The 27,794-nt window shown below is 40.4% G+C and overlaps 1 protein-coding gene across 7 annotated transcripts in view; it reads right to left on the reverse strand.

Moving 5' to 3' along the window:
* Positions 1-739: 739 nt before the first annotated feature.
* The window catches only part of NSD1 (nuclear receptor binding SET domain protein 1), a 163,097-nt gene continuing 136,042 nt past the window's right edge, over positions 740-27,794 (reverse strand). For all 7 annotated transcript variants that reach the window (XM_044777611.2, XM_044777608.2, XM_014834782.3 and 4 more), the window contains 10 exons: positions 27,415-27,594; positions 19,508-19,664; positions 17,891-18,096; positions 15,016-15,128; positions 10,241-10,510; positions 8,754-8,870; positions 7,545-7,686; positions 6,351-6,457; positions 4,194-4,398; positions 740-2,667 (listed from right to left, as the gene is read on the reverse strand). In XM_044777611.2, coding sequence (XP_044633546.2) covers positions 1,037-2,667; positions 4,194-4,398; positions 6,351-6,457; positions 7,545-7,686; positions 8,754-8,870; positions 10,241-10,510; positions 15,016-15,128; positions 17,891-18,096; positions 19,508-19,664; positions 27,415-27,594 — 3,128 coding nt within the window. In that variant the 3' untranslated portion in view covers positions 740-1,036. The remainder of the gene's footprint in view (positions 2,668-4,193; positions 4,399-6,350; positions 6,458-7,544; positions 7,687-8,753; positions 8,871-10,240; positions 10,511-15,015; positions 15,129-17,890; positions 18,097-19,507; positions 19,665-27,414; positions 27,595-27,794) is intronic.

Raw genomic sequence — 27,794 nt, forward strand, 5'->3', positions numbered from 1 at the left:
ATCAGAATCTGGCACTCTCCCTGAGCTGGTGGAGGATCTAGCCCAGAGCTTGCCATAGATTCCCTATGTCCACTGCCCGAAACTCTGAAATCTGAAAGCACCTGAGTGTTTGGGGGACGGGCATGAGGTGGGTTATGTAAGAGGAAAATCGGTAGAAAAGAAAGGTAAGCTTGCCAATTGCCTTCTTATCCTGAGGGAAAGCCAAGTCCTCAGATTCCCAGAGCCCCCAACCAGATGCTCCACCAAGTGTACATCTTCCAACTCTGTTCAGCCCATAGAGCAGAGGCCCAACAGCCCTGCTTTGCATCGGTGCAGCCCGTCCTGCCTATAGAGACCTCTGTGTGAGGGTGCATGCATACACATGCACACAAGCACACCTGACCAGGAGACACTTGTGTAACACAACCACTTCTGGGAACACAAAGATTACAAAATCTGGAGCCCCAGGGCCCCTCAGAACTTCCTGTTCTTTCCTGGTCACAGGTTCTTGAAAACAGCCTGAGAACCCAGGCACCATGTTGGGCTCACAGAGATCAGGTCTTATTTATCTTGTATCTCCTGTCAGTGACTAGCACCTGGCCTAGCACATGTGAATGCTCAAGAAATCACCACTGATTTTAATGGATATCAGTTCCTCCCAAGGGTTCATCCGGTGCCCTTGGTGTGGCTCTGTGGGGCTAGGGTAATAGCTATGAGCCCCTCTACCTTCCAACCTGACCAGCGGAATTGAATCCCATGCTTCACTCCAGAGTGGACTTTTTATTTCAAGTTGACCACACGGTAAAGGTTGGGGCAAAGAGACCCAAGTCTGTCTGTCTCCTTGGCTGGGGCCCACTTGGATTTCCATACATGATTCACATAACCACAAGCCCCCACTGGCTAATGTCACAAGAGTTCTGAGTGTTGGGATATAAGGAGAGAGTAACATGGAAAAGTGTTGGGGTCTGTCTGTCTTTTAAGGGGGAAAAAGAAAGAGGATTTCCCTTCCCCAAGAACCCTGGGGGCAGCTGGTCTGGTCATATGACATTTACTGGCATTATTTCTGTTGTGACTCTGCACACTTGTGACTAGAAGGACCCTGGTTAAGAGCTGAAAGTGTATTTTGCTCTGGTTTAGGGTCTTGCCCTCTTCCAAGAGACCAGCAAGTCTGTGCCAAAGTCTGTGTGCTCCCAGTGGACCAGCAAGACTGCGCCAGTGTCTGTCCAGCCACCATGGGCCAGAGCCCCGGGCCTGGTGAGGACTTTGCCAGGGCCCAGGGACTCTGCTCTGTGGTTGCCAACTTCTTCTCTTCAGTGGAGAGGGAGGATGGGGCCTTCCCAAGAGGCCTGAAGGACTGCCCACTCCTGGCAGTAAGTCCAGGTAGTTGCTGGCCTCCAACCATCTGCTTCACCTGCTTCACCAGGCCCGGGACTTGGCTGGGAGGCCCTGGGGTCTGCTCAGCCCCTGGAGGTGCTCTTCCTGAGGCCTGAGTTGCTGGCTCATATAAAAAAGCCTTGGCAGAGGGCTGAGACAGAAGTCTGGCCTGGGTGAGTGATTTAACAGCTTGCCAGGAGTGCTCCAAAGGGGCCGCTGCTTTCCCAGGTGGCTGAAGGACAGAATCTGACAGACTGCCTCTCTCAACAGCTCGTGGTATCTGACCCAGACCTTTGCTGGCAGGCCACGAGCTAGACTCCAACACTGGCAACTTCTCATCAGCCTGTGGTGTGACCTCATGAGGAGAAGCTGCCCGTTCCTTCTGGCGAGGAGTCAGGTCTATGAGATCCATCACCAAAGCAGCTCTATTTTTTGACTGAGTATTCTGGTCCACGGGCCTCAGTGCTTTTTCTTTAGCTACCAGGGTCTGGACCACAGCTGACAGTATTGTGTCGGGAGGTGGGAGTCTCTGGGACAAAGAGCCATGGGATTTGTCTGGGAGCCTATCTGGAGTCTGGGGTTTGGGACTGTTGGTGACTAGCAGTCTGTCTGGTGGTGGAAGTCTCAGGCCACTAGGGACTGGGGTTTTCTCCACTGACTGGGGCCTTGGGCTGGCAGCACCTATGGATTTATCCAGCCTTGGTTCAGCTGTCCCCAGAGGTCTTTCCAGTGGTAGGGACCTGACTGAGGTTGAGGAGCTTGGGCCAGTCACTGGAGAGGGTTTGTCAGATAGCTGGGGTCTTGGTCCTGCCACTGCAGGTGGCCTGTCCAATGGCTTCTGGCTGGATACCAAGGATTGGGGTTTGGTCCCTGACCCAGCAAGGTCCCTGACCCTATCTATGGTCAGGGGCCTGGAGTCAGTTCTGTCAGGAAGTCTTTCAGGCAGCGGTGGCCTCTGACAAGTCCCTGCCAGAGCTTTTTTGGACAGCGACAGCATCTGGTTGGTGTCAGCAGGTGGCTTGTCCGACATCTTGGGCCCCTGAGCAGCCATTCCCGATGATTGATCTGCCAGGTGAGTACTTGGGCCTGGAGGCAGTGGTACTGGGGGAGGCACATACTCACGGATCTCCCCAGGCTCCAGAGGGTTGGGACCACAGGGGTCATGCTCAGTACAAGACAGACGCCCATCCAGTTTGGAGATAAACAGCATCCCTTCCCGATGTTGCTTGCAAAAGGAGCTGGGACACATCTCACAGAAGGAAGCTGCTTCCTTCCCACAAATGTCACACTGATGCCAAGGACACTCCCATTTCCCTGAAAACACAGATGTGAAACAAAAGCTTAGGAAAACAAGAGATACATGAGATGGGCCATGGCTCTAGAACCAAGTCAAAGGAATGATTTTAAACTGCTGCCTTCTGCAGCAACACATGCCACTTGCCCGGCACCTCCCCTACCCCAGGATCTCAGTTTCCCCTTCTAGAGGAGGCACAAAAATTACAGCCAAGTATCAAGTAGCAACTGAGTATCAACAAGATACATAGGCAGGAGTAATTCTTTATTTTGACCCTATTCCTAGCAAGGGAAAAAACCCCCAAAGCTCCCCTTAGATGCAATGTAAAGATATTACCTTCATGTGTCTGCAAACTCTATTTTATACTGCATTTAAATATTCAAATCTAAGGAGAAAATCTCAGCTATTCAAACTCCTGCTTATTTGGTTATTAGTAGGAACAGGGAGCAGATATACAAATGTGGAAAATTAAGTGGATTCATCTTTGCTCAATTTTAAGTCTTGAAACTAGCACCAACTTTACTTGTGTTGTCCACACAGAATCAGTGGAAAAGACACAAAGCTAACCTGTGCAGTTATCATTTCACATCTGAGTCTCTGCCATGGACAAGGTTTCCACCTCAGCTCCTTCTAAATAAACTATGTTAGACATTGCGCCTGGCTCACAGACAAAATCAGTTCTATTACAACCCCTGCCAGCTGCAGTCCTGAGTAACTGACTTTGAAATAATTCCCTGTTTTTACTTCTTGGCACCGACAGGTCAATGTTACGGGCTTACCCTCACACTGCCTGAGTTTCTATTATTTCATTGCCCTGGCAACTGAAGGAAAGCTAATTCAGGGACAAACTCCTCTCACCCCCACCTCAAAGTTCTTCTGTTGAAGCAATTCCTGGAGGCAGGCCACTAGTGATGTATAATCTGCTCACCCAGAATGGCTCCCTAGTGGTTTCTCACCTTTGTCAATTAAAACAGCACATCCAAATCCCTGAAGTCCTCCAACCCCACATCACCACCCAAAGGTTAGTGACTTCTCCAACCAAATTCCTGAGAATCATATCTGCCTAAGCAGCTTTCTCATGTGTTAACTAACACCGTTACATACCTCACTGACTAGAGAGACCAAGTTCCACTCTGTCTCAACCTTACTTTCTTTAGAAAGGGAACATGCTTTAGAGGTCTTGAAGTCAGAAAACCTGGCTTTTAATCCAGCTCCTCCATCTATACGCTCTAATGTGACAAGTCATCCCACCAAATTTGACTCTTACTTTCCTCATCTGCATCATAGAAAGGTCTCATCTTTATGGGTTGCTGGGAGGATAAAATAACATAACATAACAACATAAATGTAAATAAAGTGCTTGACACACAGCAAGCGAATTTCTGTGCCCTTCTCTATAACCTAGTGTCCTAATAAGCCTTTGTTGTCATTTATTTCCAGAATGAGAACATGGACCATACCCTCTCAACACTATGCAAAGGAAGACCAAAGAGGTCTGAGAATCTGAGAGAGAACAGGAGTACTCTAAATGGATCTTGGCACCAACCTGCTGGTCGCTTGGTTAGATTGAGACAGTCTGCATGGTAAACTTTTGGGCAGCCTGGCTTCTTACAGGAGACGAGCTGGCCAGCATCCCCACAGCTGAAACACTCATCTTCTCGCTCCTTTGTGATTTCACCCTGGGTTCTGCGCTTCCCCTGTTGCTTCTTCTTGAATCTCTTTGACTTTTCTTCTGTGGCAATGGGTTGATTCTAGAGGTCAGATATTTGAGCAGTCAGCATTCCGTTGACACATTTAGTTGTATGATCTTGACCAGGTTAACTATCCTCTTTGAGCCTCAATATCTCCTCTGGGAAAAGACAGAGCTCACAGACTATTCTACAGATAAGAGAAAATGCAGGAAAGGTACCTGGCACATCATAGGTACCCAATAAATGGTTGCATTAATTGTAACTTGTGTATCATTTACTCTTGCTACGTGAATGAAATAGAGAAATGTGCTTCTTTTTGTTGATACACAAGGCTGGCGTTAAAGGTCACCCTTTCTTAAGTTCTAGTTTTCTGTTTGATTTCAAAACTAAAGAAGACTTCTCTGGGCATGTGCATGCACATTTCTTACGTTATTCAACAAACCTTCACTGAGTACTTAGTATGAGTCACGTGCTAGAAAGACACAGAACACTAATTCATGGTCCTTGCTCTCAATAAGCTATGAATCTTTATCTAAGTCAAATTAGCTTCATGTCCACCACTCCCCAAAGCAGACCCTTTTGCTGCCAGCAGGTCTTCTCTGTGCTCCCTGCAGCCCAGGTCACCAAACCCCATGGTTTTCATCACATTATCTATCTTGGTTAAATCAATCTGATTTATCCGTAGCCCACAGTGATCTCCACCCACTTCTAAACTTCTGCTCTTGAATGTCTCTCATTGATTCAAGTGTGAAATGCTATATAGACGTTAAGGATACGGAAACTGAGATCCCCAGTGCATGTAACACCATTAAACTCAGTTACCATTTTAATGTATAGGAAGTAAGTCAACTGGACTTTGCATCATAAATGAAACTTCAATTTTCAATGTGTTGATACTTATGACAGAGAAATCTGAAATCATCCAGATGTTCATCTATTATGGTCCATTCATTATATAAAAAATTCAACAGTCACTAAAAATGATAATTAGCCAGCCCTGGTGGTCTAGTGGTAAAGATTCAGTGCCTTTACCGCCATGGTCAGGTTCAAATCCTGTTCAGGGAACCACACCACCCATTTGTCAGTTGTGATACTGTGGCAGCTTCCTGTTGGTGTGAGGTTGAAAGCTATGCCACCGGTGTTTTCAAGTACCAGCAGGGTCACCCACGTGACTCTGGAAAGGTGGAAAGGTTTCAACGGAGCTTCTAGACTAATACCAGGAAGAAGGAGCTAGCCACTCACTTCTGAAAAAACCATGAATAGCAGCGGAGCATTATCTGATATAGCACCAGAAGGTGAGGAAGACACACAAAGACACAGTGGGTTTTGCTCTGCTGTATGCAGAGGCACCAGGAATAGAATATACTTAACAGCACTAACAACAACAAAATGATGGTTAACAAGACACTGTAACAGCAAGGGAAATTTTTTATAATACCTAAGAAAAGCAAGATCCACACTTGTAAACAATTCTTAACAGTTATGGAATTATAATTCAGTTAAAGTGCACATAAAAAAGAAGTAAGACACAACAATGTTGATACTTTGCTACAATGGTAAGATGAGGGGTCCTACGTTTATAGGTCCTAAGTGTTATACTGCATTTAGAATCTTAAAATCAGTATCAGATTCTTTATATCTTTAAAGAGCAAGAAAGAAAGACACAGATACTGAGAATGTAAGTAGCTTATTAGGAAATGTGAGATCAGCTGAGACCAGTAAAGATGTTGAAGTAACCTACTTGAAAAATTCCTATTTTACAGCTTTTTAAGCTAGAAATGTATCACAAATTAGAAGTTAGGTTGCTCAAAACACTTCAAGAATACCCAAAGATCCTCTCTTGTGTAACCACATTGATCATCAGAATGCTTAGTAAATTCTGAGTATTCCTACTATCAACTATTCAGTGTCATTATTTCAGAGACATCTTCTTTAAATAAAGGCTCAGCCCTGCCACTGGTTAGGGAAGGAGGATCATACCATTACTCCCGATGCAAATGTTTGGAAGTTACCTTTGGCCTTACACCCAAAAAGCCACTGCAGTTTGGGGCTCCACATTTACAAACAGTCTTTCCATTCCCAAGACATTCTAGGTTGTAGTTGAAGGTAAGTTCAGTGCCTGCATGAGAGACCGTGAAAATATTAATATCTATGGTTTTAATTACATTATTTCGATATTAATCACAAAGGATACCGACTTCCAAGAGAACAGACTAATTTTAAGATAAAAAAGGACTTATTAACTCTAATCCCACAATATTAATAAAATATTAATTCTAATCCTGTAACATTGTTAATCAGCTAACACAACTTAGTAACAGAAAAATTTATGGCTTAACAAGTAATATTTAAAATAATTTTTACTATAGAGGTGTTAATTATCCCAAGTTGTTTTTTATTTGTTTTCTAACCATTCTGATTCAAAATATATAAATCCATTACCAAAAAGAGACAAACAAGACTTACTGTACAATGATGAGCCAGGCACAGGGAATGCAAATCTGAAGGTGTCATTCTGTGCCAAGGTGAGCACAGCTCACCAGGCAGCACTCAAGGACAGACATCTCAACAGAGTAACACTAGAGGACTCCAGTTCACAGATGTGAGCCCTGGTTTTACAACCCCAGTTACACTGTCTAGCTGGGCGATCTGAGCTGTGAGTCCGCTCGTTAAATGAAGAAACAACAATCTCACAAGCTTATTGAGATAATATGACATAGTGCACATAGCAGTAATGTGTAAAAAGAGATGTACAGATTTAAGGTACAAAATGTCCCCATTCTGTCAAAAGTACACTTCATCAAAACTGAGAGCAAATAAAAGACATTCAAAAGCAAGACATGTTAGGGAAGGGCTAACAAATACTGAGCCAGTTACAAAGCAGCTGGCTTATATTTAGGGGTTCCAATGGTATGAAAACTGGAATCACTCATGGTCTGGGGGAGCAGCTTGCAGGAACTAAGCCTGACCAAGCAGGGTTACGGCTCCCCTCTCACACTCACTGTGAACTTACTGGACTGAATGATGGGTGAATCTACACATACCACTGTTTTCTTACTAAAAAATTTATGAATATTGAACTGAATTTTCATAAATTTAATGTATTCATAATGCAACTCAACCACATATCTACACAAGATAGCAGGATACTGGGCATAATTCTTAGCTCTCCATTCTTAGCTCCAGACTCTTTAAATGATTCTTACCTGCTTTAATGTCACTCAGGGCAAAAAGACCAACACGAGTATCTCCATTGACAGACCACTTCTGTGTTTCACAGTTGGGTTGGCAGCAATGATTCATGAACCGAGCGTAGTTTCCTTTTGGACCAGCATCAATGATCCGGTCCTAGAATTTGTAGAGATGCTGATCATGAGACACTTCCTGAGTATTCCCTGTAACAAGCTACAGTTCCTATTTGTAAAGTTTGAATCTCCCAGAAGTAGTTCTCAAAGTATAGGCCCTGGATCAAGACTAGCATCACCATCTGGGAACTTCTTAGAAATGCAAATTCTTGGGTTACACTAAAGCAGAAACTATGTGGAGGGGCCCAGCAAAACAAGCCTGCTGGGTGATTCTGATGTGTGCTGAAGTTGGATCACTGCTCTAGAAGTAGCAGCACGTCCCATCCTCTGAGTTAAGTAGTCCTGAACTCTAGCTACACATTAGAAATCACCCAAGGAGAATTTGACACTGATGCCGAGATCCCCCTCCCAAACAGACATCAGAACATCTGGAGGTAAAGATCTCACAAAGCCTAAGGATGTAACTGGATAAATGTTCACAAAGTTTCACACAAGGAAAGGGCTCTGTTGCAAAGGCTAGTGGAAGGAAGACAAAAAAAAAAAAAAAAACCTAGCAGAACCTAATACTCAGGTACAAAGAACAATTCACAGAAAAGATACACATTAGGAGGCTGGAATTAGGAATAAGCTCCAAATATAGTTCTAGGTATCAGTGAAATGAAACTCATCAGAAAATTCCTCTAATTGGAAAGCTGATTTGGGTTCATAAGGTAAGTTCTATAGTCAATTTACATGACCTTCTCAATGAACTAATATTATTTAACTAATTAGTTTCTCAATTTATAAACTAAAAGGGTAAAAGAACAATTATGTACTTTTCTAGCTTCAAGTTTTAATCCTATAGGAAAAATAGCATAAACCATAATCCCCAACTTACACTGGATAGTTCAAAAAGAAAGCAAAAAGCAGCTCTATTGCCTTTTGGCACTGATGTATAGCCAGAAATGAGCAAACTTACCTACTTCAGAACACTGATCAAGCAATCCCAATGAAAATGGGGGGTAAGATACTTTTTTGAGCAGCATATGACATGCCTACAAACACTAAATGCTGGGAAAACACTAATTTCACAATCTTACAACAACGGAAATTACATTCTCCATTACTTACTTTGTCTAGGGTGAGCATATAGAAATTAGTGATATCATGTTCTTGGGCGTAACGGATTCGAGCTCTGCACTCTTCTTCATCTATTAGCTCACCCACATACTCATTCACAAATTCACCCTAGAACAAGAAATAGCTCTTACCTTGAGGGCAAAAAGCACAATTGTGTTCACAGGTACATCTTACTTTTTCTAAATTAATGAAAATAACAGATTCTCCAAAGTTTGTGTGCATGTAACTAGTCATTTCAACAAAGCTTTACTTAAGAAACACAATATAAATATGATGCTTCAACTATTTGACAATGAGAACATCCCTGCTTCTATTACAGACAACAAGATAAAGACTGGACACTAAAGATCAATCAAAATGGAAGTAAGTAAACTAAGGCTCCATTATAACGGTGAAAGTGATAATAGAATCCCTTACCTGCCCAAGAACCTAGAAGTCAGCTTCCCTAAACTATGTTCTTTTTCCTTGGAACATGCCCTGCCTACTGTCCTTCCACATTTCACACTACTGGCCTCCTGATTCACTACACTACAGTCATACTGGCTGTCACTCATGCTGTTGCCTCTACCTACAATGCTTTAACACTCGACTGGCCTAGGCCAACTACTTATGTCTCAAGTCTCAACTTAAAATATTCTCAGAGAGAAGCTAATTTTAGGCCCTCTGCTACACACCTCTAGAACCCTTTGTGCTTCCACACTGTGATTACTTATTCATTGTCTATCCTCATCTAGAATGTAAACTCTATGAAAGCATGGACCACGTCTCTTACTGATCACTGCATTCACAGCACAATGCCTGAAACATATATACAGCTAGATAATAGCTACTTAGCAAATGACTAAACAGAACAATCCATATTCACTTCCTTTCCTAGAAACAAACTTCAATAAAATTCTTCAGGAGCTATGACCAGAGTAAGGTTTGTTTTTATTAAATTGTCAAAAAAGATCCATTCTAACAAAGACTGTACAATACTATCTATTTATTAGAAACTTGCAGGCCCTTCCAAGTTTGAAGTTTAAGATACACTGCATTTTCATTGGAGAAGGCCTAATTTTCTTCTCCTTAGTGGTGCCTGAACCCAAGCCTATTCCCTAAGTAAAAATAGATTTTATGTTACCAGTAGGTGATTAACACCTCTGTATCATGCATTCACCACCCTCTCTCTCTTAACTATAGGTTCCAGGATTTTCACAGAACAGCAAATAAGGCCATGGTATCTCTATGAATTTATCTCATTTTTTCATTCTTATACACAGTGAACATGATCAATACTAAGGAATTTAGACATAAGGGACACTATTCTCAAGCCTCTAAACTCTGGAAAGATATGGCAAGACAAAAATAAAGTTAATCCTTACACTATGTGATTTTCCTCTATGGCCAATTTTCTCATATTCCATCAAGAGGGATTACTCACATTAAGAAATTGCAAAGAAAAAAGTAATTTGGAAATTAAGCAAAGTTTTCTTCACCTTCTTAATATCTGTTTTAGTCCGGAGACCCCATCCCCTCTGCAATGTGCGAAAAATTTCAACCTCTGGATACTGGCGCTTAGTGAAGCACTGGTTTTGGCAGCGGCCTCCGGCAGGACATACTGTGGGGTGGCACTCATAGAGCAGCATGCGGTTGATACACTCCGAGTCTATCCCACAAGGATTCTCATCAGTAGCTTTACAGTTGCAACGGGGAATTTCAGACAAGTCTGCAGTGAAGATCTGTACCCTGCCTATAGGACGGTTCACCTGGAAAAGAAACACATACTATAGTGTATCAAGTCAGTCAACATAAGACAATTCAGGACTTATATAAAAGGCAGATTTCTTTTCATTAAAGTTGCATGCCACATTTACATGATTTTGAACTATTCAGATTTGGCACTATTATTCACAATAGTTAAAATGCAAAAGCAACCCAAGTGTCCAGCAACAGCTGAATGGATAAGCAAAATGTGGTAAAAACAATGGGATATTATCAGCTTAAAAACGAAGGAAATTCTGACACATGCTACAACATGAATGAAGCCGGAGGACATTATTTTACATGAAATAAGTCAGTCATACAAATACTGTTATGATTCCACATATATAAGGTACTTAGAGTAGTGAAAATAGACAGAAAGTAGAATTGTGACTGCCCAGGGCTGAGGGGAAAATAAAGAGTTACTGTTGAATGGGCACAGAGTTTCAGTTTTACAAGATGAAAAGAGTTCTAGAGAAGAATGGTGGTGATGGTTGCAAATGTTAAGGATGCATTCAATATCACTGAACTGTATGCTTAAATATGGCTAAGACGGTAAATTTTGTTACCTCTTTCACAATAAAAAAATTGGAAGAAATAAAGATTTAGGCAGTTTGACATAAAAATAAAGCCTCACTTGATATACAAAATATGAAATCCATTAATTTTTCTTAAAAATCATAATTTGACAGCTGGGGCCAGGTGAATTGTAAACTGGCTTTCTGCTATTATGACATGTCAATTTAGCTCCCACAGTAAAAAAGACCACTTAAATGGTAAACAGTTGGCGAGAAAGCATCCTTGGGTAACTGAGATTCCTATATGCGAAGATGTATTTTTATTTATTTATTTATTTTAGGGTGAGGAAGACTGGCCCTGAGCTAACATTTGTTGCCAATCTTCCTCTTTTTGCTTGAGGAAGATTGTCTGAGCTAACACCTGTGACAATCTTCCTCTATTCTGTATGTGGGACGCCAACAAAACATGGCTTGATGAGTAGTGCATAGGTCGGCGCCCAAGATCTGAATCCACAAACCCCGGGCCACCAAAGCAAAGAGCGTGAATTTAACCACTACGCCACTGGGCTCGCCCTGAGGAAGATGTATTTTAATATTTATTATCATAATTTAAAATCTTAATAGACTACAGCAATATCACTATTTATTTAGTAGTGATGTTAGTACTTTACAGTGAAAATCCGGCGCAATGAAACCTAAGGTCAAACTGCTGCTGTGATACTGAGTTTCTACACATACTATAAAACAATGCTGAGAAAAAATATCCACTGCACAATAGAAATAGATTTGTGTACTATGAGAATAAGTCTCCAGTCTCCCCTACTGGATATTATTTCACTGGGAACAGTCAAACTGCAAGTCTTCAAAAACCTATCCCATACATAGAATTTGACTTCAGAAATTGCTTGATTTTGATAAATTACTTTACTTGCAAGACTGTTGTGTGAATAAGAAATATATGTAAAGGGGGGGCCGGCCCCACGGGCTAGTGGTTAAGTAAAGTACACTCTGCTTTGGTGGCCAGGGTTCAGTTTCCAGGCACAGACCTACACTACTTGTTGGTGCCCATGCTGTAGTGCGGCCCTCATACAAAATAGAAGAAGACTGGCCCAGATGTTAGCTCTGGGTCAATCTTCTTCAAAGAAAAAGAGGAAGATTGGCAACAGCTGTTAGCTGTGAGAGAATCTTCCACAGTAAAAAAAAAAGAAGAAAGAAATATATGCAAAGGGTCCACTACAGAGCCTAGTAGCCTCTTAAACATGGGCGCTATTATAATCAAATTCTCTTTCTTTTAATGTCCCTTATAATTTTTTCTGTGACATCAAATATTCTAGATTTCTAACACTTTATTATTTGGCTCCTATTCTTTAACAATACTATAAAATCTACAATCTGCTTATAGAAATATATTGTCCTCAAACCAGTTCTCTGCTAACAACTTAAAGAACATTAAGTCTCACTGCCATGTCTCTCCTCAGATTCTTCAAAATACTAGTAAAAACTATAAACTTGTTAATGGAGGAATACTCCCACTACATTCAACTGGAATCCGTAAACCTACCAAGTAAGGCAAGTTCTAAGAGGATAGAAGACAAGGGATAAGCTCAGTCACCTGAGACTACAGGTCCTACATAGGGCATTTGAACATTCACCCCTGATTCGAGATGAGTATCTTTACCCGACACTCCGTGACAAAAGTTTCATCCTATTCCTTTTCTCTAAACTATGGTTCAATCATTCGTAAGACATCTGATCTAACCTGTTATTAATCCCAAATAAGTTTCTTACCAAACATGATAGAAAGCAAAAAAAGAAACATTAAGTGGAAACAACATAGATATGTAATCGGAGGTAAACAATAAGTCTGGACAGGGACTAACAAACTTTTCTGTAAAGGGACAGACAGAAAAAGAATAGGTTTTGCTTGCCCTAAGATCTCTGGTGCATGTAACTCAACTCTGCCATTGTTACACAAAAGCAGTGATAGATGATAATTACAAACAAATGAACAAGCATGCTGTGTACCAATAAAATTTTATTTATTGGACACTGACATTTGAATTTCATATAATCTTCAACATGTCAGGAAATATGTTTCCCTGGAAATATGTTGGCTTTTAAAAAAAAAAAAAGTGAAGGAAAGAAGCTGGTCTTCAAATTGTGCTTAGATCTCACAGGAGGTTGCTCTCTCAATAGCCAGGCTCAACATGGTTGATGAGCTACTCTGAAATGCCTACCTTGCTGTTATCTGACATGTATGGCTGGACCAGATTACTTCCCCTTTTTTGAGGCCTAACTACACTTTCAGTGTTATGTCTCCACGTACACTAACTCCATTTAATTCTCAGCATATCATCAGGGTCCAGTTAGACCCAATTTTAGGTTTTGAGTTACCTTTTTTCAGCAGTTTTAGCTATTTTTAAGGATGATATTCTACAACTTTTATTCTTTCTTGGAAGTCTTACAAAGATCAAAAAGAAAACTTCCTTATTCTCAAAAAAAAAAAAAAGTAGAAAGAAAACATTCTGTCTTACAACTACCATGTAGGTCCATTAGACCCTTTTATAAATCTAAGCTATGTTATGGAATTTTAGTGTTCTTACTTTTCCTCTGTATCTTGTAATATTTTACTGTTTCATGATTACTCATTGTTACTCAACTATGCAAAAAAGACTAAAATCATAAGAAAACTGACGTAATCACAAAGGCATGGTGCAACAGTAAAATAAACAGTCGCAGTATAGTTTTACTCAATGACTACACAATGTACTTTTTTATAAACTTTTTTTTTTGAAAGATTTTATTTTTTTCCTTTTTCTTCCCAAAGCCCCCCCGGTACATAGTTGTATATTCTTTGTTGTGGGTCCTTCTAGTTGTGGCATGTGGGACACTGCCTCAGCGTGGTTTGATGAGCAGTGCCATGTCCACGCCCAGGATTCAAACCAATGAAACACTGGGCTGCCGCAGCTGAGGGCACGAACTTAACCACTCGGCCACGGAGCCAGCCCCTACACAATGTATTTTTAATGACACACACAAAAATACCTATATGGTATTCTTATCCAAGAATGACATCATCACAAAAAGAACCTTGGCAATCGCATTTTCTCAACAGAGCTAACGGTATTCTTTCATGTTTTCTGATGTTTGAGCACTAAAACTAACTTGATAGGAAGATTTTAAAAAGACGTTTTAGTAAATCCAAAAATTTCTAATAAATTTGTTCTCCACTATTCCTTTATTTTTACTTCTATAAATTGTTCATAAAAGGACTTAAAAAAATAAAAAATACAAAGGGTTGATTGGACCCAGATGATAAATGGTAATGACTCTTTTACCAGGTATGCAAAGGGTTAGGTACCCCCAACATGAATTCTCCTAACCTTGGGCAACCTAGTCATATTGGTCACCTAAAACATCTTTACTATCAGCCATACCCAAGATGATTTACCATGTGTATTAGTCACAGTATCTGAGGGCCATTTATCTGTTTTGTTTTTTTTTAAAAAAAGATTGGCACCTGAGTTAACAACTATTGCCAATCTTTTTTTTTTCCTGATTTTTCTCCCCCAAATCCCCCCAGTACATAGCTGCATATTTTGTTTTAATTGTGGGTCCTTCTAGTTGTGGCATGTGGGATGCTGCCTCAGCATGGCCTGATGAGCGGTGCCATGTCCATGCCCAGGATCCAAACCAGTGAAAACCTGGGCCACCACAGCAGAGCACGCGAACTTAACCACTTGGCTTCGGAGCAGCCCCCTATCACTTTTTATCATGGCTCTTTGGTCCCTTTCAAATCACAAGATGCTGACTGTGAACAGAATCTAATCAAATTCACCTGTATGAAGATTTGCCAAGGCAACAGAAAAAAGACTAGCTCACACATCTAACTAAAAGTAACTGTCTGTGCTTTCAATTCTCATGAACAGAATGAAAGAGGGTAAGCTACACAGGGTCTCCTGCAGATGGAGTCTCCTGAGGTCTTTTCTTACCTTTATATGTTTATAAGGTGGGGGCTTCTTGTCATTCTTCCTGTCTTCCTGCAGCTGTCTTAGCTCTTTTTGGGCCTTTAACTCCTCAAACCTTGCAGCAGCTTCCTGAAGAGCTAAGAAAACACACAGCACAGTCTCTTAATCTCTGGGTGGAGTTGTTTAGTTGACTTTGTTTGTTTTATAAAAGTTGGAGAAAATCCATGTTTTACACAAAAAAACACTACCTAGAAAACTAAGACGTATATATGATTTCTATTTTCAAGTAAGTTATAGCCCCAGGATGTTCAGATATAGCATTAAGACAAAATATAATCCAGCACAAAATGGCACAATACTACCAGCTTCAGATGAAAATTTAAAACAAAAACAAGCCAGTTAAATGATTTGAGGAAGCCTACATACAATATCTCCTAACAACTAGACTGCAGTCACTGCCTTTAAGCCTAATTCTTTCCTCAGTCCTGAATATCCTGCTTCCAGAAACATTCTGCTTGCTAGATGCCCCAGGTAATAACACCATGTTCCTCGGAAGAATTCAAAGCTGAAGTTTTCCTCTTCTTCTAGTCTATCCTCTAGAGCAGCTGTCCCACTCCTCACCTAAGACTGATTCTGGAAATGTCAACTATCAGCTCTAATGATACAAAGACAGATCTTCATAGTTAATCTGCATTCAAGTCCTGTACTTTTTCATATGCTTAAAAGATTGTAATATCGGAAAAGTCTAATAAAGTCTTAAGATTCTCAATCTTCTCCACTTAAAACAATATTTTAACTTATTATTTTTGGCCCAGGTTAAAAACTCTGAAAAGAATTCCAGCAATTCCCTCTTTTCTCTCTGTGGCTTTCCCCATGCACTGTCAATTCTTTTAAAAATAAATTCCCCCCGATTCATCTCTTTTTCTCACTTTGCCCATTGCCATCTAGCATTTTCCTGCCTGGAGTCCTCTAAATTGTTCTAACATCCCTTCTTCCTTCCTTTTTATTCAGTTTGTCCTGCCTAGTCTACCTACTTAATGTCTATCCAGTGCCCATCATCCTCCCCTCCATGGACACTTCCCTGTGACAGTCTTGTCATCTCTACCCAGAACTCCTGAAACAGCCATCTCACTGACCTTCCTGCTTGTAGCCTCTCACCTTCTATGGTCTTGACATCCTACTTGGATTGAGCTTTCTAAATCTCTGCTAGACCATGTAACTTACCTTTTTTCAGGCAGACAGCCCAGTGCTACTACCCCCAAACCTGTGCTTAAACTATACCAAATAAATACTTGGATGTCACCAACTCAACCTGTTAGATTCAACATGTTCTTTCACATGTGCTGTCTTCTTGTTACACTTTAAGTTGTTAACTTCTTCACAGTCAGTATAGGGGTTAAGAATTTGGATTCTGGACCCCAAATACTACAGTTTGAAACCATCTATCACTTACTGGGATTTGGACATGTAATTTTTATGTGCCTCAGTTTCCTCATCTGTAAGATAAGGATAATGACATCTAGCTTATAGGGCAGCCACAAGGACTTAAAGAAGATAACAAACTTGGAACGGGACCTGGCAAACAAGAAACAGTAACTAATATTATTATGGTTCATCTTTCAAAGTTTATCTTAGGAAAGAAGCCATCTGAGACTTCCAAGCTTTGATCCCCAGATTAGTTATGCTTCATCATGGTCTGTTCCCACAGCATACCATGCACACTTCTGCCATAACACTCAATGAATCGCATTTTGACTGCTGGTATCTGCATCCAGTTCCCCCATAAAATTATGTGTTCCTTGAAGGCAGAGGCACCCAGCAAACCCAGGGTCAAGACATAGAAAGAAGAGAACCCCAGAGCTTCAAAAGACTCAGACTTGCAGTGTTGCCTACACTCCACCTTCTTCCTGAGCCTTGGTGGTGAACAACTCTGTATAGGCAAAGATGTTGGTCACTTGGTCCCCAACCATCTGACACCAAAGGACTCAAGACTCAAGCTCCTGTAGTATTAGTGTTGACAGCCCACATCTACATAGTCACCACGTGGCCAACAATAAGTCAAGACCCATTGGAATAACATGAGGCAAACAGAATCTCTGTTAAACTAGTTCTCTATGGACATCACCCTCATTCCCCATCAAGCAAGTTGTACCTGCTTAGAATCCTTCTTCACCTCATCATTCAGATAAAATCTTATACTTCAATGTCCAAATATATTCAAGTAACAAGAGATACCTGTATTGCGTTTGCAAGGACAGCTAAATGAAGAAAGTAATTAGCACCGATGGGAAACCAAGTATGTGGCCTGCAGGTTGACTTTTTTATTATTTCAGTCAATTCTCAGAGCATTCTACTCATTATATAGTGAGACAAAACTGAGGCTCATAGTTGACTCAATCCATCCTGGTCCCAAAAGTCCCCAATCCTTCTCTCTGCTGGGCTAGATGACAAAAATCTCTTTTGATTCAGAAGACTAATGCTTTCAATTTACTATCTTATTTTCCTCTATAATTTTCGGTGAATTTCATTTCTTCCCAACAAACTAAAAAAATCTCCTTGGAACAAATGCGGTTCTGCTAGGGATTCTGGCCCTTGCCTAGTAAACCAGTGTTTATTCCACAAAATAGTTCCAAAGTTCCACTACTTGATGAGATGCTAAGAAAACAGAACAGATACGACAAAAAACCTCCCTCAAAGAAATTCCAGTTAAGTAAAGGTTAGGCCCAAAAATAATGAGTTATGTGGGTTAACGTCCCTAGAAAGTCCTATACCTGCAGCTACATACTGTCCCCAGAAGGCAGAACACAGCTGCCAATGGAGTGTATGCAAATTCTAACAGAGTAGATTCTTGGGCAACAGAGGTCTGTGTTGGTCTGAGAAACAAAAAGGATAAAGTTACCTTTTTTATACGTCCCATCCACTCCTTTGCCCATCTTATCCTTGCTGCTCACATCGCCCTCCATGTAGGGAAAGACTCGGGCCTGGTGAGTCCACAGATAGTCATTAGACCCAAAGAAGAGCACAGGGAACTCCCCTACATCATGTCTCATCTTATCGATGTTGGATGGTACAGCTCGAGGATGGCAGATCTCAGCTGGCCACCACCTGGGGAAGGTAAAAACAATTAAATAAACCTCTAGAAGGCTGCAAGACTCTAGGAAAGAAAGCGAGTTGTAGGACAGGAATAAGGAAGAGCAAAGTCTGTTTATCCCATTAAAGTCTGAACTGAGGCATTCTTACAATCTAAGTAGAGAACAAGTAGTGTGTGCTGAAAGCCTGAAAACACCTACACTCGTGCACACACTAACCTACACACATACACTCCCTTAGACTCAGTTATTCTACTCTAAGGAATCTATGAGAGAAAATAATTAGACAGGACAAAGCTTTATGACTATCATGTTTATTCAAGCATTATCTATAGGAATGAAAACCTGGAAATAATCTAAAGACTTAACATTAAGGGAATGACAGAAGTAACTATGGTACACTATACAATGTAATACAATTAGGGCTTTAAAAAGAAAAGTTTTCAATAATTATTTGGGGCACAGAAAAACGAAACCAAAAAAAAAAAAAAAACACCCCGGTAAATTAATACAATCACTTTAGGAAGAAAACTTGGCATTAGCTATTAAAGCTAGAAACCCCTACTGTGCTATCCTGAGAATGACCTAGAGAAGCTCCTGTGCATGTACACCAAGAAACACTGACAAAATGTTCATAGCGCATACAGGAGAACTGATAAATAAACTACACTACCTTATGTGACTATAAAAAGGCGCACTGTAGAACAGCAAAGCATGAATGTGCTGGAGCACTGCACTAACAACAAATCTTAGGAGCATAAGAGTGAATGAACAACAGCAAGTCGCAGAAAAACTAACAATTCCTTCATATAAATGTGCAGAACAATACATTATACGTGTGGTAAACCTACACAGCAAGACAAAGGAATAAAAGACACAAAATGCAGTAGGGAGGTCACCTCTGGCGGTGGGGAGAGAATGGATTCATGCAGGGGTATGGAGTGAGCCACTGGTCTGTGTGAACAAAGCAGCCATGCGCCCTTTCTTTAACTGGGAGGTACGTAGACAGGCGCTCTCTGCGTTATTCTTTAAACTCATGCGTGCTAACATTCTATTGTACGCTCCATGTTCAATAAAAATAACTTATAAAGGCACAAAACTGTGTATAAACTCTAAGGCCAATTATTTTGAGGGTGCATGTACTGGTGCATCTGCAAGTAAATATGCCAAACTGTTAGAACATATATTCCTTATTTGTGATATGGGTTTGTTTTCATTAATGAATTTTCTAAACACAATATGCATTATTCCAATAATTGCAAAACAGAAAGTGAGTTTTTCTTCTTTTATAATAGGAAGTTAATGGAGGGGGGTGGATCTTGCTTAATCAGTGATTAAAAAAAAAAAAAAAAAAAAAAAGCTAAGCACTGTGATCCCAAGAAAGAAGATGGTAAAAGAAATTTGTGCTAGTCTCCATGTTCACTCACCTGTATCGTCCCACTTTCACCCAGACAATTTCCCTGTAGTGTGGCTTTTTGCCTGCCTTACAGTCATTGCAGTACCAGTTTCCTTCAGGGATGTCAATGTTCAGGCATTCCCGATGAAAAGCAGCAGGGCAAGAATCACAGCACAGAAGGCTGCCTCCTGTGGGAATGAAAAGTTCTGGCACTCAGAATCACAAGGCTACACATAAGGACCCAGCTGCAGCAACTTTACTCAGTTCCTAACCAGTTCTTTAGCTCCCAGTCAAGGGCTTAGTAATTTAACAAGTTATTCAGAAAGACTCTTCTACAGGAGTATGCCCTCTCTAACATTCCTGAACAACATCCGGGGAGGTTTGTTAGATTCACAGCAAATAAACATGGAATCTTATTGGCAAAATTAGATTAGGGCAATCATATCAGAAGTGAACCTCTAAAAGTCATAAATGTGTATACACACATATATCCATTTCTTCTTCTTCACGAAAAGAGAACACACTAAAGAATATCAATGATACACAAGTACAAGTTTCAACCGATGTCAGATAAGAGCTAGATCATATGACCTTGGGGTATTCACTTTCCTGCTGAGCTGTCATTTCCTCAGTGGTAAGGTGTTTAATATAACAAACAATAAATAATCACATCTGTTTGAGGACTAAACAAGCGAATAAATTGCCTAGTAGTATCTGACATATAAGTAGTCTCCATAAGGTCACTTCCTTCCATTTTTAGATTACTAAGTTTTAAATCTTTTTTGTTTGGCACTCTTGTGACACCCATGGGTCCCTTTCAAAATGACACTATAAATGCATAAAATAAACACATAAAATTACAAAGACACTGATTATATTAAAATGTTATGATCAAAATATTAGGAGAAGAGACGCTTCTTTGTAATGCATAAATAAGATCTAACATTGGTAATGCCTGTAAACGATATTTCAAAGAATCTCTAACTGTAGTATCTGTGATTTTCATTGGTGACAAAAATCACAGGTATTAATGTGGTTTGTTGCCTAAACTTCAGTTACATGTAAGTGGCCCCCCCATCCAAGTTTTCAGACACCAGGTTAATTACACATTAGTGATGATGAAAAGGCATATATCTACATTCACCATGGACACCCTGTACCTCTTCAAATCTCCTAAAGTCTTATGGAAAACTTAATTTTGTGACATATCCTTATACAATTTCTACTCGTGCTGACCTTTTTCTTTTCTCAGTGAACTACGGCAGCCCTTGAAACAAGCTTTGGGGTGTCTGTTCCTTTTATTGGGGCCAGGAATTTGTGCTTGAGACTGGCCTTCTGCTCCAACTAGAGCTGTCATTTTATTGGTGTTATATACCCGAGCTGATTCAGAAGGAGACTTCATTTGGGAAAAAAGTCTGCTGTTACAAAACAAGTTTGAAGAACTCGTTTACTCAATATCTACAGCCTGTCCTCTATGGTCTGAAACTCATATTTAGCTATTGTTTTGCATTTTATGGACAAGTCAAATAACCTTAGCATGGGACATGAAGAGTGATAGTAGAGTCATGTTAAGTTTAATGCCCTAATAATCGAATACCTTCTGCAACATTCCTAGTATGCTTACTTGTCTGCTGAGTCACAATTTGATTGGTTTGGAACAGTTTGCCAACTACACGGTCTTGGTAGAAAACTCTTCCTTTTACTAAGCTGGCACTCATGACACTACTAGAAATATTTCACGTATGATGAGGCATTAGAATTAGGCCTTCAAAGAAGGATATGACATGAAAAGAAATCTGAACAGAATACCCAGTATAGAAAGGCCAAGGGTCAGAGCTGAGTGGAATTGGCAAGCACATCAGTTTTGCAGGAAAGGATATAATGGGGGTACCAGCTGAGGAAAGAAATCAACAAGATTAGTCTAGATAGAGATGGCTGGGAGGTAGGCAGGAGGGTGTCTCTGGTGGCAGTAGAGGAAATGCATAGGAGAAAGAAGGGAAACAGAAGAGGGAAATTCACATGAACCACCAAAAGATGAAAAGGGGACATTTGGTGGAAGAGGGTAAGAAAATAAATTTTAAACATATTGCTGAATCCTAGAAGTGATTTAATTTAGCACTTTACCATATTATTATCCTAATACTCTGGATTATTACCTTCAGTCTCTTCCTATACGTGGACAAAAAAATTCTAAGACTCTATTCTTTCCTTGTCCTCTAACAGGAGGATAATCTTAGGTAGTGGGATCAGCAGTTCTCAGGATTTTTGGTCTAAGGACAACTTCAAACTCTTGAAAAATAAAGGAGATTCGCAAAAACCTTTTGTTTATATGGGCTAAAAATATTGATATTTACCAAATAGAAATCAAAACTAAGTAATTTTTGAATACTTTCCAAAATAAGAAAAATTTTTAAAACCTCAGTGTTTTACATATTTGTTGCAAAATGTTGATTGATGTACATGAAGAAAATCTGATCACAGATACTTAGAAAAAGGAGTTAGAGTAGACTTTAACTGCAATGTTGAATCTGAAATCGTAGCAATAAATTTTTAGTACTACTGCATTAAACTTCATTGATCTGTCTTAAATTTTCAGTGGAGACATATATATATATATATATATATGAAAGATTTTATTTTTCCTTTTTCTCCCCAAAGACACCCGGTACATAGTTGTGTATTCTCAGTTGTGGGTCCTAGTTGTGGCATGTGGGACCCCGCCTCAGCATGGCTTGATGAGTGGTGCCATGTCCACACCCAGGACCCGAACTGGCGAAACCCTGGGCCGTCAAAGCGGAGCGTGCGAACCTGACCACTCTGCCACGGAGCCGGCCCCCCCATCTTCTCACACAGAATATTAAAACAATATTCACATGACGGTCGAGACTTAATAAAATTAATAAATTTTACTTCTTTACCAAGGACATTCTTAAGTGAAACTTCCATGTTTTACCAAGAGTGTGGGGTGCCACAGAATACAATGACTGCTTTTACTTGTCCGGTTTACAGCCACCACCCTGATCTGTGCTAAGGTGCTAGATGCTTTACCCATCGGTTTTGCACCATCAGTGCAAATGTCAATGAAGTAAAAAAGGCTAGTAACATCTTGGTATTATTATGAAGAGTTCTCTCACAGAAGCCTCTGAATGGTCTCTGGCCGCCCCGCCTCCTCCTTCCTAGGGAGTCATGGATCATACTTTGAGAGCCAAAGCTGCAGCTACTAAATTTTCTTGAGAACTCAGTTATCATTATGGGTATCCATTATTGGACTCAGTAGCTTTTCAGTGTCCAACCATGCCACAAGTTGTGACTGCCATCACATGGGTACCTCTACCCTAAAACCATCTCAGTCATTCCGCTCTGGAATTAAAAACAATCTAATGTTGAAACTGTTTCATCTTCCCATGTTCAAGAAACACAGAAAACTTTTGGAGTTTGCACTTCGGCCTCCCAGGTGCCTGTTTTCATTCTAAAGTAGAAATACAGAACATTGTATTTAAATGCTATTGAAAGAGTTCTTGGACCCAATTCCAACATGTGTGTGCAGGCTTCCCTATACCAACATGCAATTCTCAGGTACCAGTAGGGTGTCTGAGAATTCAGCTCAATTCTAACACTAGCAACCTGGAGATAGAATCAGATTCCACAGGTCAAGGGCTCAGTCCCATAATACTGCCCTCTGATTCAGACTCCAGTTGCAAGCACAGGTTCCTACCTGCCCATCTGACCCACTGGCTATAAATCAGAGGCTTCTAGAACCTCCTTCTCAGGTTCCATTAACTTGCTAGAGCAGCTCACAGAACTTAGAGAAATATTTTACTTACTAGATCACCAACTTATTACAAAGGATATTAAAGATTTGAAGCAACAGCCAGATGAAGAGATGCGTAGCGTGAGGTCCCGAGCAAAGGAGCTTCTGTCCTCCTGGAGCCTGGGAAGCGTTCTGATTCCCCAACAAGGAAACTCCCCAAGAACCCTCCTTGCGGGTTTTTATGGAGGCTTCATTATGTAGATAGGACTGATTTACTCAATGGTGGCTGATGATTGATTCAACCTCGACTCCCTTCCCCCTCCCCAGCAATCAGGGTGTGGGAGTGAAAGGTCCAACCCTCCATTCAAAGTTGGTTCCTCCTGCAACCAGCCCCACCCCCTCCTTAGGTGCTTTGCAAAGGTACCTTTCATTAACATAAACCCAGTTGTAGGAGAAAGGGCTTATTACGAATAACAAGACACCCATTTCACCTCTATGGCTCTGAAGCGTTTTCAGGCACCGAGGAAAAGAGACCAAATATTATAACAAAAGATGCTCCCATCTGTCTTATCACTCAGGAAATTCCAGGGGTTTTGGAAGGTCTTACTCAGGAACTGTGGATGAAGACGAAATTTATCTAAGAAATATATTTTGGTCATCTGAACTACCAAATAGATATATTTCTTATAAATCACAATATCGCACTATTAAATACCAAAACTCTGTCTTTAACTTTCTTCTAAAGAAAAGAAAGATGGTATAATGATAAATAGGGTTCACCACAAGATAGCTTTATAAGTAGCAGGTATTATAAGAACCAAAAAGTGTCCTCTTTGAGCATTAAAACATCCCTAGCTAAAACAAAGTTCCACTTTCCACCTACATAACTGTACTTAATATTCTATTTGTTCTATATTAGCACCATAGTTTGAGGATAGAAACTACCTCCCAATGCAAAAACCATAGTGATGAGGATTGTTAGGCTGCTTAATTTTAAAACGGTTTATGAGGATTTTTAGGCTGGTTACTTTTAAAACTGCAGATGATAAGCAGGCTCCGAGGACTGGAATTTTGCCTGCCCTTTTGAGAAACATTGGCATTTGTGAAGGAAGGGGGGATGACCTTGTAGGGACCTGAAATTGGCCACCCCAGGATATGTCTCTTTGGCATAGGGATTGTTTTGGGCTGATTGCTTTCGATAAACTGGGACAGGGAAGGAGGCTCTGGGGAATGGAACTTGCCCTTGTTGGGACACATTTACATTTGTAAGGTAAATCTCTATCTGTAAAGGTGCCTCCCTCTCAGTACCAGGAAGAAGAAGAGAAATGACCTTATCTCTAGAAATTCTTAATGCCAGAGGCAAGAACTTAAGTTGGTTGCTGTCTGGCAATCTCATGTAACTGATTTATGGTGGTGGCTTCTGACCTTTACTTAATCCGATTTGATTCTTGTCTAAAAATCATGGGATCACCCAATGACCAGACCCCACCTGCACTGATACCATTTTAACTTTTTTTCATGTTCTTTCCTTTGTCTTGTAAAGAGATGACTCACATACCCATGCCTTATAAAATTAGCCCTAACCCTCAACTCGGGGCAGCAGCAGCGGCTCCTCCTGCCCGTGGGTCCTGTCCCCACGCAGCAGCTCTGACTGCCCATGGGCCCTGTCCCCATGCAGCAGAAGCTCTGACTGCCCATGGGTCCTGTCCCCATGCTATTCTACACTATTCTCTAAATAAAAGAGCACTACTGCCAGATCTTAAGAGTCTAAGAAATCTTTCTTTCGACTCCTCGGCTCACCGACCCCGCATCAATAGTGTTAAAGAAAAACCACAAGCCCAAAATGGCATCACTTGTGCTAAAGTCCATAAAACCAAACCTAGATTTAATACCTAACTTAAATGCAATTTCAAGCTCTCCCAGGAATGTAAATCTTAATCAACCAATCTGGAATTTTCTGGTCAGTACCAATGAGGCAATCTTTCACTTAGGCCCTCTCCATCCCTCAGAGGAAAAAGGGACAATCTACATAATAAAACCCTTCCCCTCCAAAACAGATGTCCTGGGCTAAAAATAGTCTTTTTCTTTTCTTTTGCTAATACTTCCCTGGCCCCTCCCTTCTTCCTATAAACACCTTCCATTTGTACACCTCCTTGGGAGTATCCCTCTCTGCTTGCTAGATCAGATGCTACCTGATTGATGAATCGCCCAATGCAGCCAATTAGATCTTCAAAAACTCAGCTGAATTTTGCTTTTTAACACTAGTCAAAAGGTATATCTTTTCTTTAGATTGTCATGTTACATAAACCTTAAGAGTACAAAAAACAGGTCCAAATGGACCATTTTCAATCATAGAAAGCAGTCATAAAACTTATTCTTTAGCTTTAGCACTACTTAGTATATCCAAATTTCTCAAAAAGGCTGCTCATTCAATTACATGTTGACTCTTTTAAAGTTAGTCCCTCAGAACGTTCATAAGCATCCAAGTTTCCATGAAATTCCACTGTCAATAAGTACATATTCAAAAACAGAAAAATCAGGTAAATTATTCCCCCAAAATTAGTAATCAACAAAATTAGTCATTTGAAAAGGAAGAAACTGAATCAGAGAACTGGTGCCACCCTCAACACCAGAAGATAGTGAAGCAATGTCCACAACAGTTTTGGAAAAGGAACTTGTAGCCTAAACATTTTATACTCACCCAACAGGTGCTTCTAGTACAGACACAAACAAAGAATAGCCTCAAGCAAAGAATTATAGCTCTTATGGGTGCTTCTTAGAAGTTTAGCCAACCAAGAGGAAATTTCAAATATGGAATTCAAAACTATGAGCACCACAGTGAACAGACTGGTGACTAAATCCTCTACTTAGCACAAAGAGCAAAAGTCAGGCTGTGAGGAAAGGAAAGGAAAGAAAACGTACAAGAAGGATAACAGTGACCCTGTTGTAAAGGAGAAGTACGTTTTAAATTGAAAAAAAAAGATAAAGATAAAAAACTTATTTTCCTCCACTTTAGAAGATACTTTAGGAACTAATATCCCTTACAGTAAGGAAACATTTAACAGAAGTTCACTAATTCTTTCACTTTCCCATTTTCCTCCCTTTAAATTCATGTAAAATTGAGTTAAAAAAAACAAAACACAACTATATGATAATACCATCTTCTGTAATTGTTTCTATCCAGATATCTACCCCTTCTATCTGCTTATGTGCACAGATGTCTGGAGTAATATCACTTACTATTAAGCAATGGCTTCTTCTGATGGTGGGACTTGGGGTTTGTTTTTTACTTACTTCTTATTTTATTTTTTTACCTCCAGTTTTTTTCTTTTTGCCCCAGCTTTACTGAGATATTAATTGACATACAACATTGTGTAAGGTTTGTGTTTTGTTTTTTTTTCTTTTTTTGAGGAAGATTAGCCCTAAGCTAACATCTGCCGCCAATCCTCCTCTTTTCACTGAGGAAGACTAGCCCTGAGCTAACAGCCATGCCCATCTTCCTCTATTTTTTCTATGTGGGATGTCTACCACAGCATGGCTTGCCAAGTGGGGCCATGTCCTCACCTGGGATCCGAACCGGCGAACCCCAGGCCGCCAAAGCGGAACATGTGCACCAGGCCGGCCCCTGTGTAAGTTTAAAGTGTACAACATAATGACCTGATATATATATAGTGTGTGAAATGATTACCACAATAAGGTTAGATAAGACACCCAACACCTCACATAGTTACAAATTTTTTTTTTGGTGGTGAGAACCTTTAAGACCTACTCTCTTAGCAACTTTCAAATATACAATATTGTTAACTATAGTTACCATGCTGTACCTTACATCCCCCAAACTTATTCATCTTATCACTGGAAGTTTGTACCATTTGACCACATTGCCCCATTTTCCAAGGATGATTTTGTCTTCTCCTGGCCTTTCTCTTGCCTTTTTCTTCATTGTTTCAGTTGTTTATCATTTTAATAAAAACCGTACCATTATTCAAACTAACAAAAAAGAAACCTCTCCCTATTGGGGAACAAAACCAAGTTTAAAAGTTCTGGTATCTTATCATTAATTCAAGACATCACTTCTCAACAGTTCATCTAGTGGCAATGTGAAGAAACTACTTTTGTTGCAATTAAAATATTGTATTAATCTGTTTTTAGATTATTTACATCAAGAAGTCATATCTTTGTCTTACCTTCTGAGCATACAAAACACCAGCTAACATTAACATGCTCATGATTTCGGCAACCTCGCCTGGGGGTAAAGTGATTAGGGCAGATGATACTATTAGACGCAAGGATCTTTGACCCGGCAGCCAGGCAAAAGTCATTGGCATGGTATGCCACAGGGCAGCGGACACAGCGCATCAGACGACCTAAAAATATAAGAAGCAGGAAAATCAAGTAGGCAGAAAAGAAAAACAAAGAGATTAAATATAAAAACAATGTTAGTTATTCAAGTGTATTTGCTGGCTGACAAAACGTCACAAATAGAAGGAAGCACTACTGAGAAAAGGGATCTGAAACACCCAATTCACTATGAAAAGCTCAGATGGGCGCTATGAGATAAGTCACC

Source organism: Equus asinus, chromosome 9 (assembly GCF_041296235.1).
Source record: "Equus asinus isolate D_3611 breed Donkey chromosome 9, EquAss-T2T_v2, whole genome shotgun sequence".
NCBI lineage: Eukaryota > Metazoa > Chordata > Mammalia > Perissodactyla > Equidae > Equus > Equus asinus.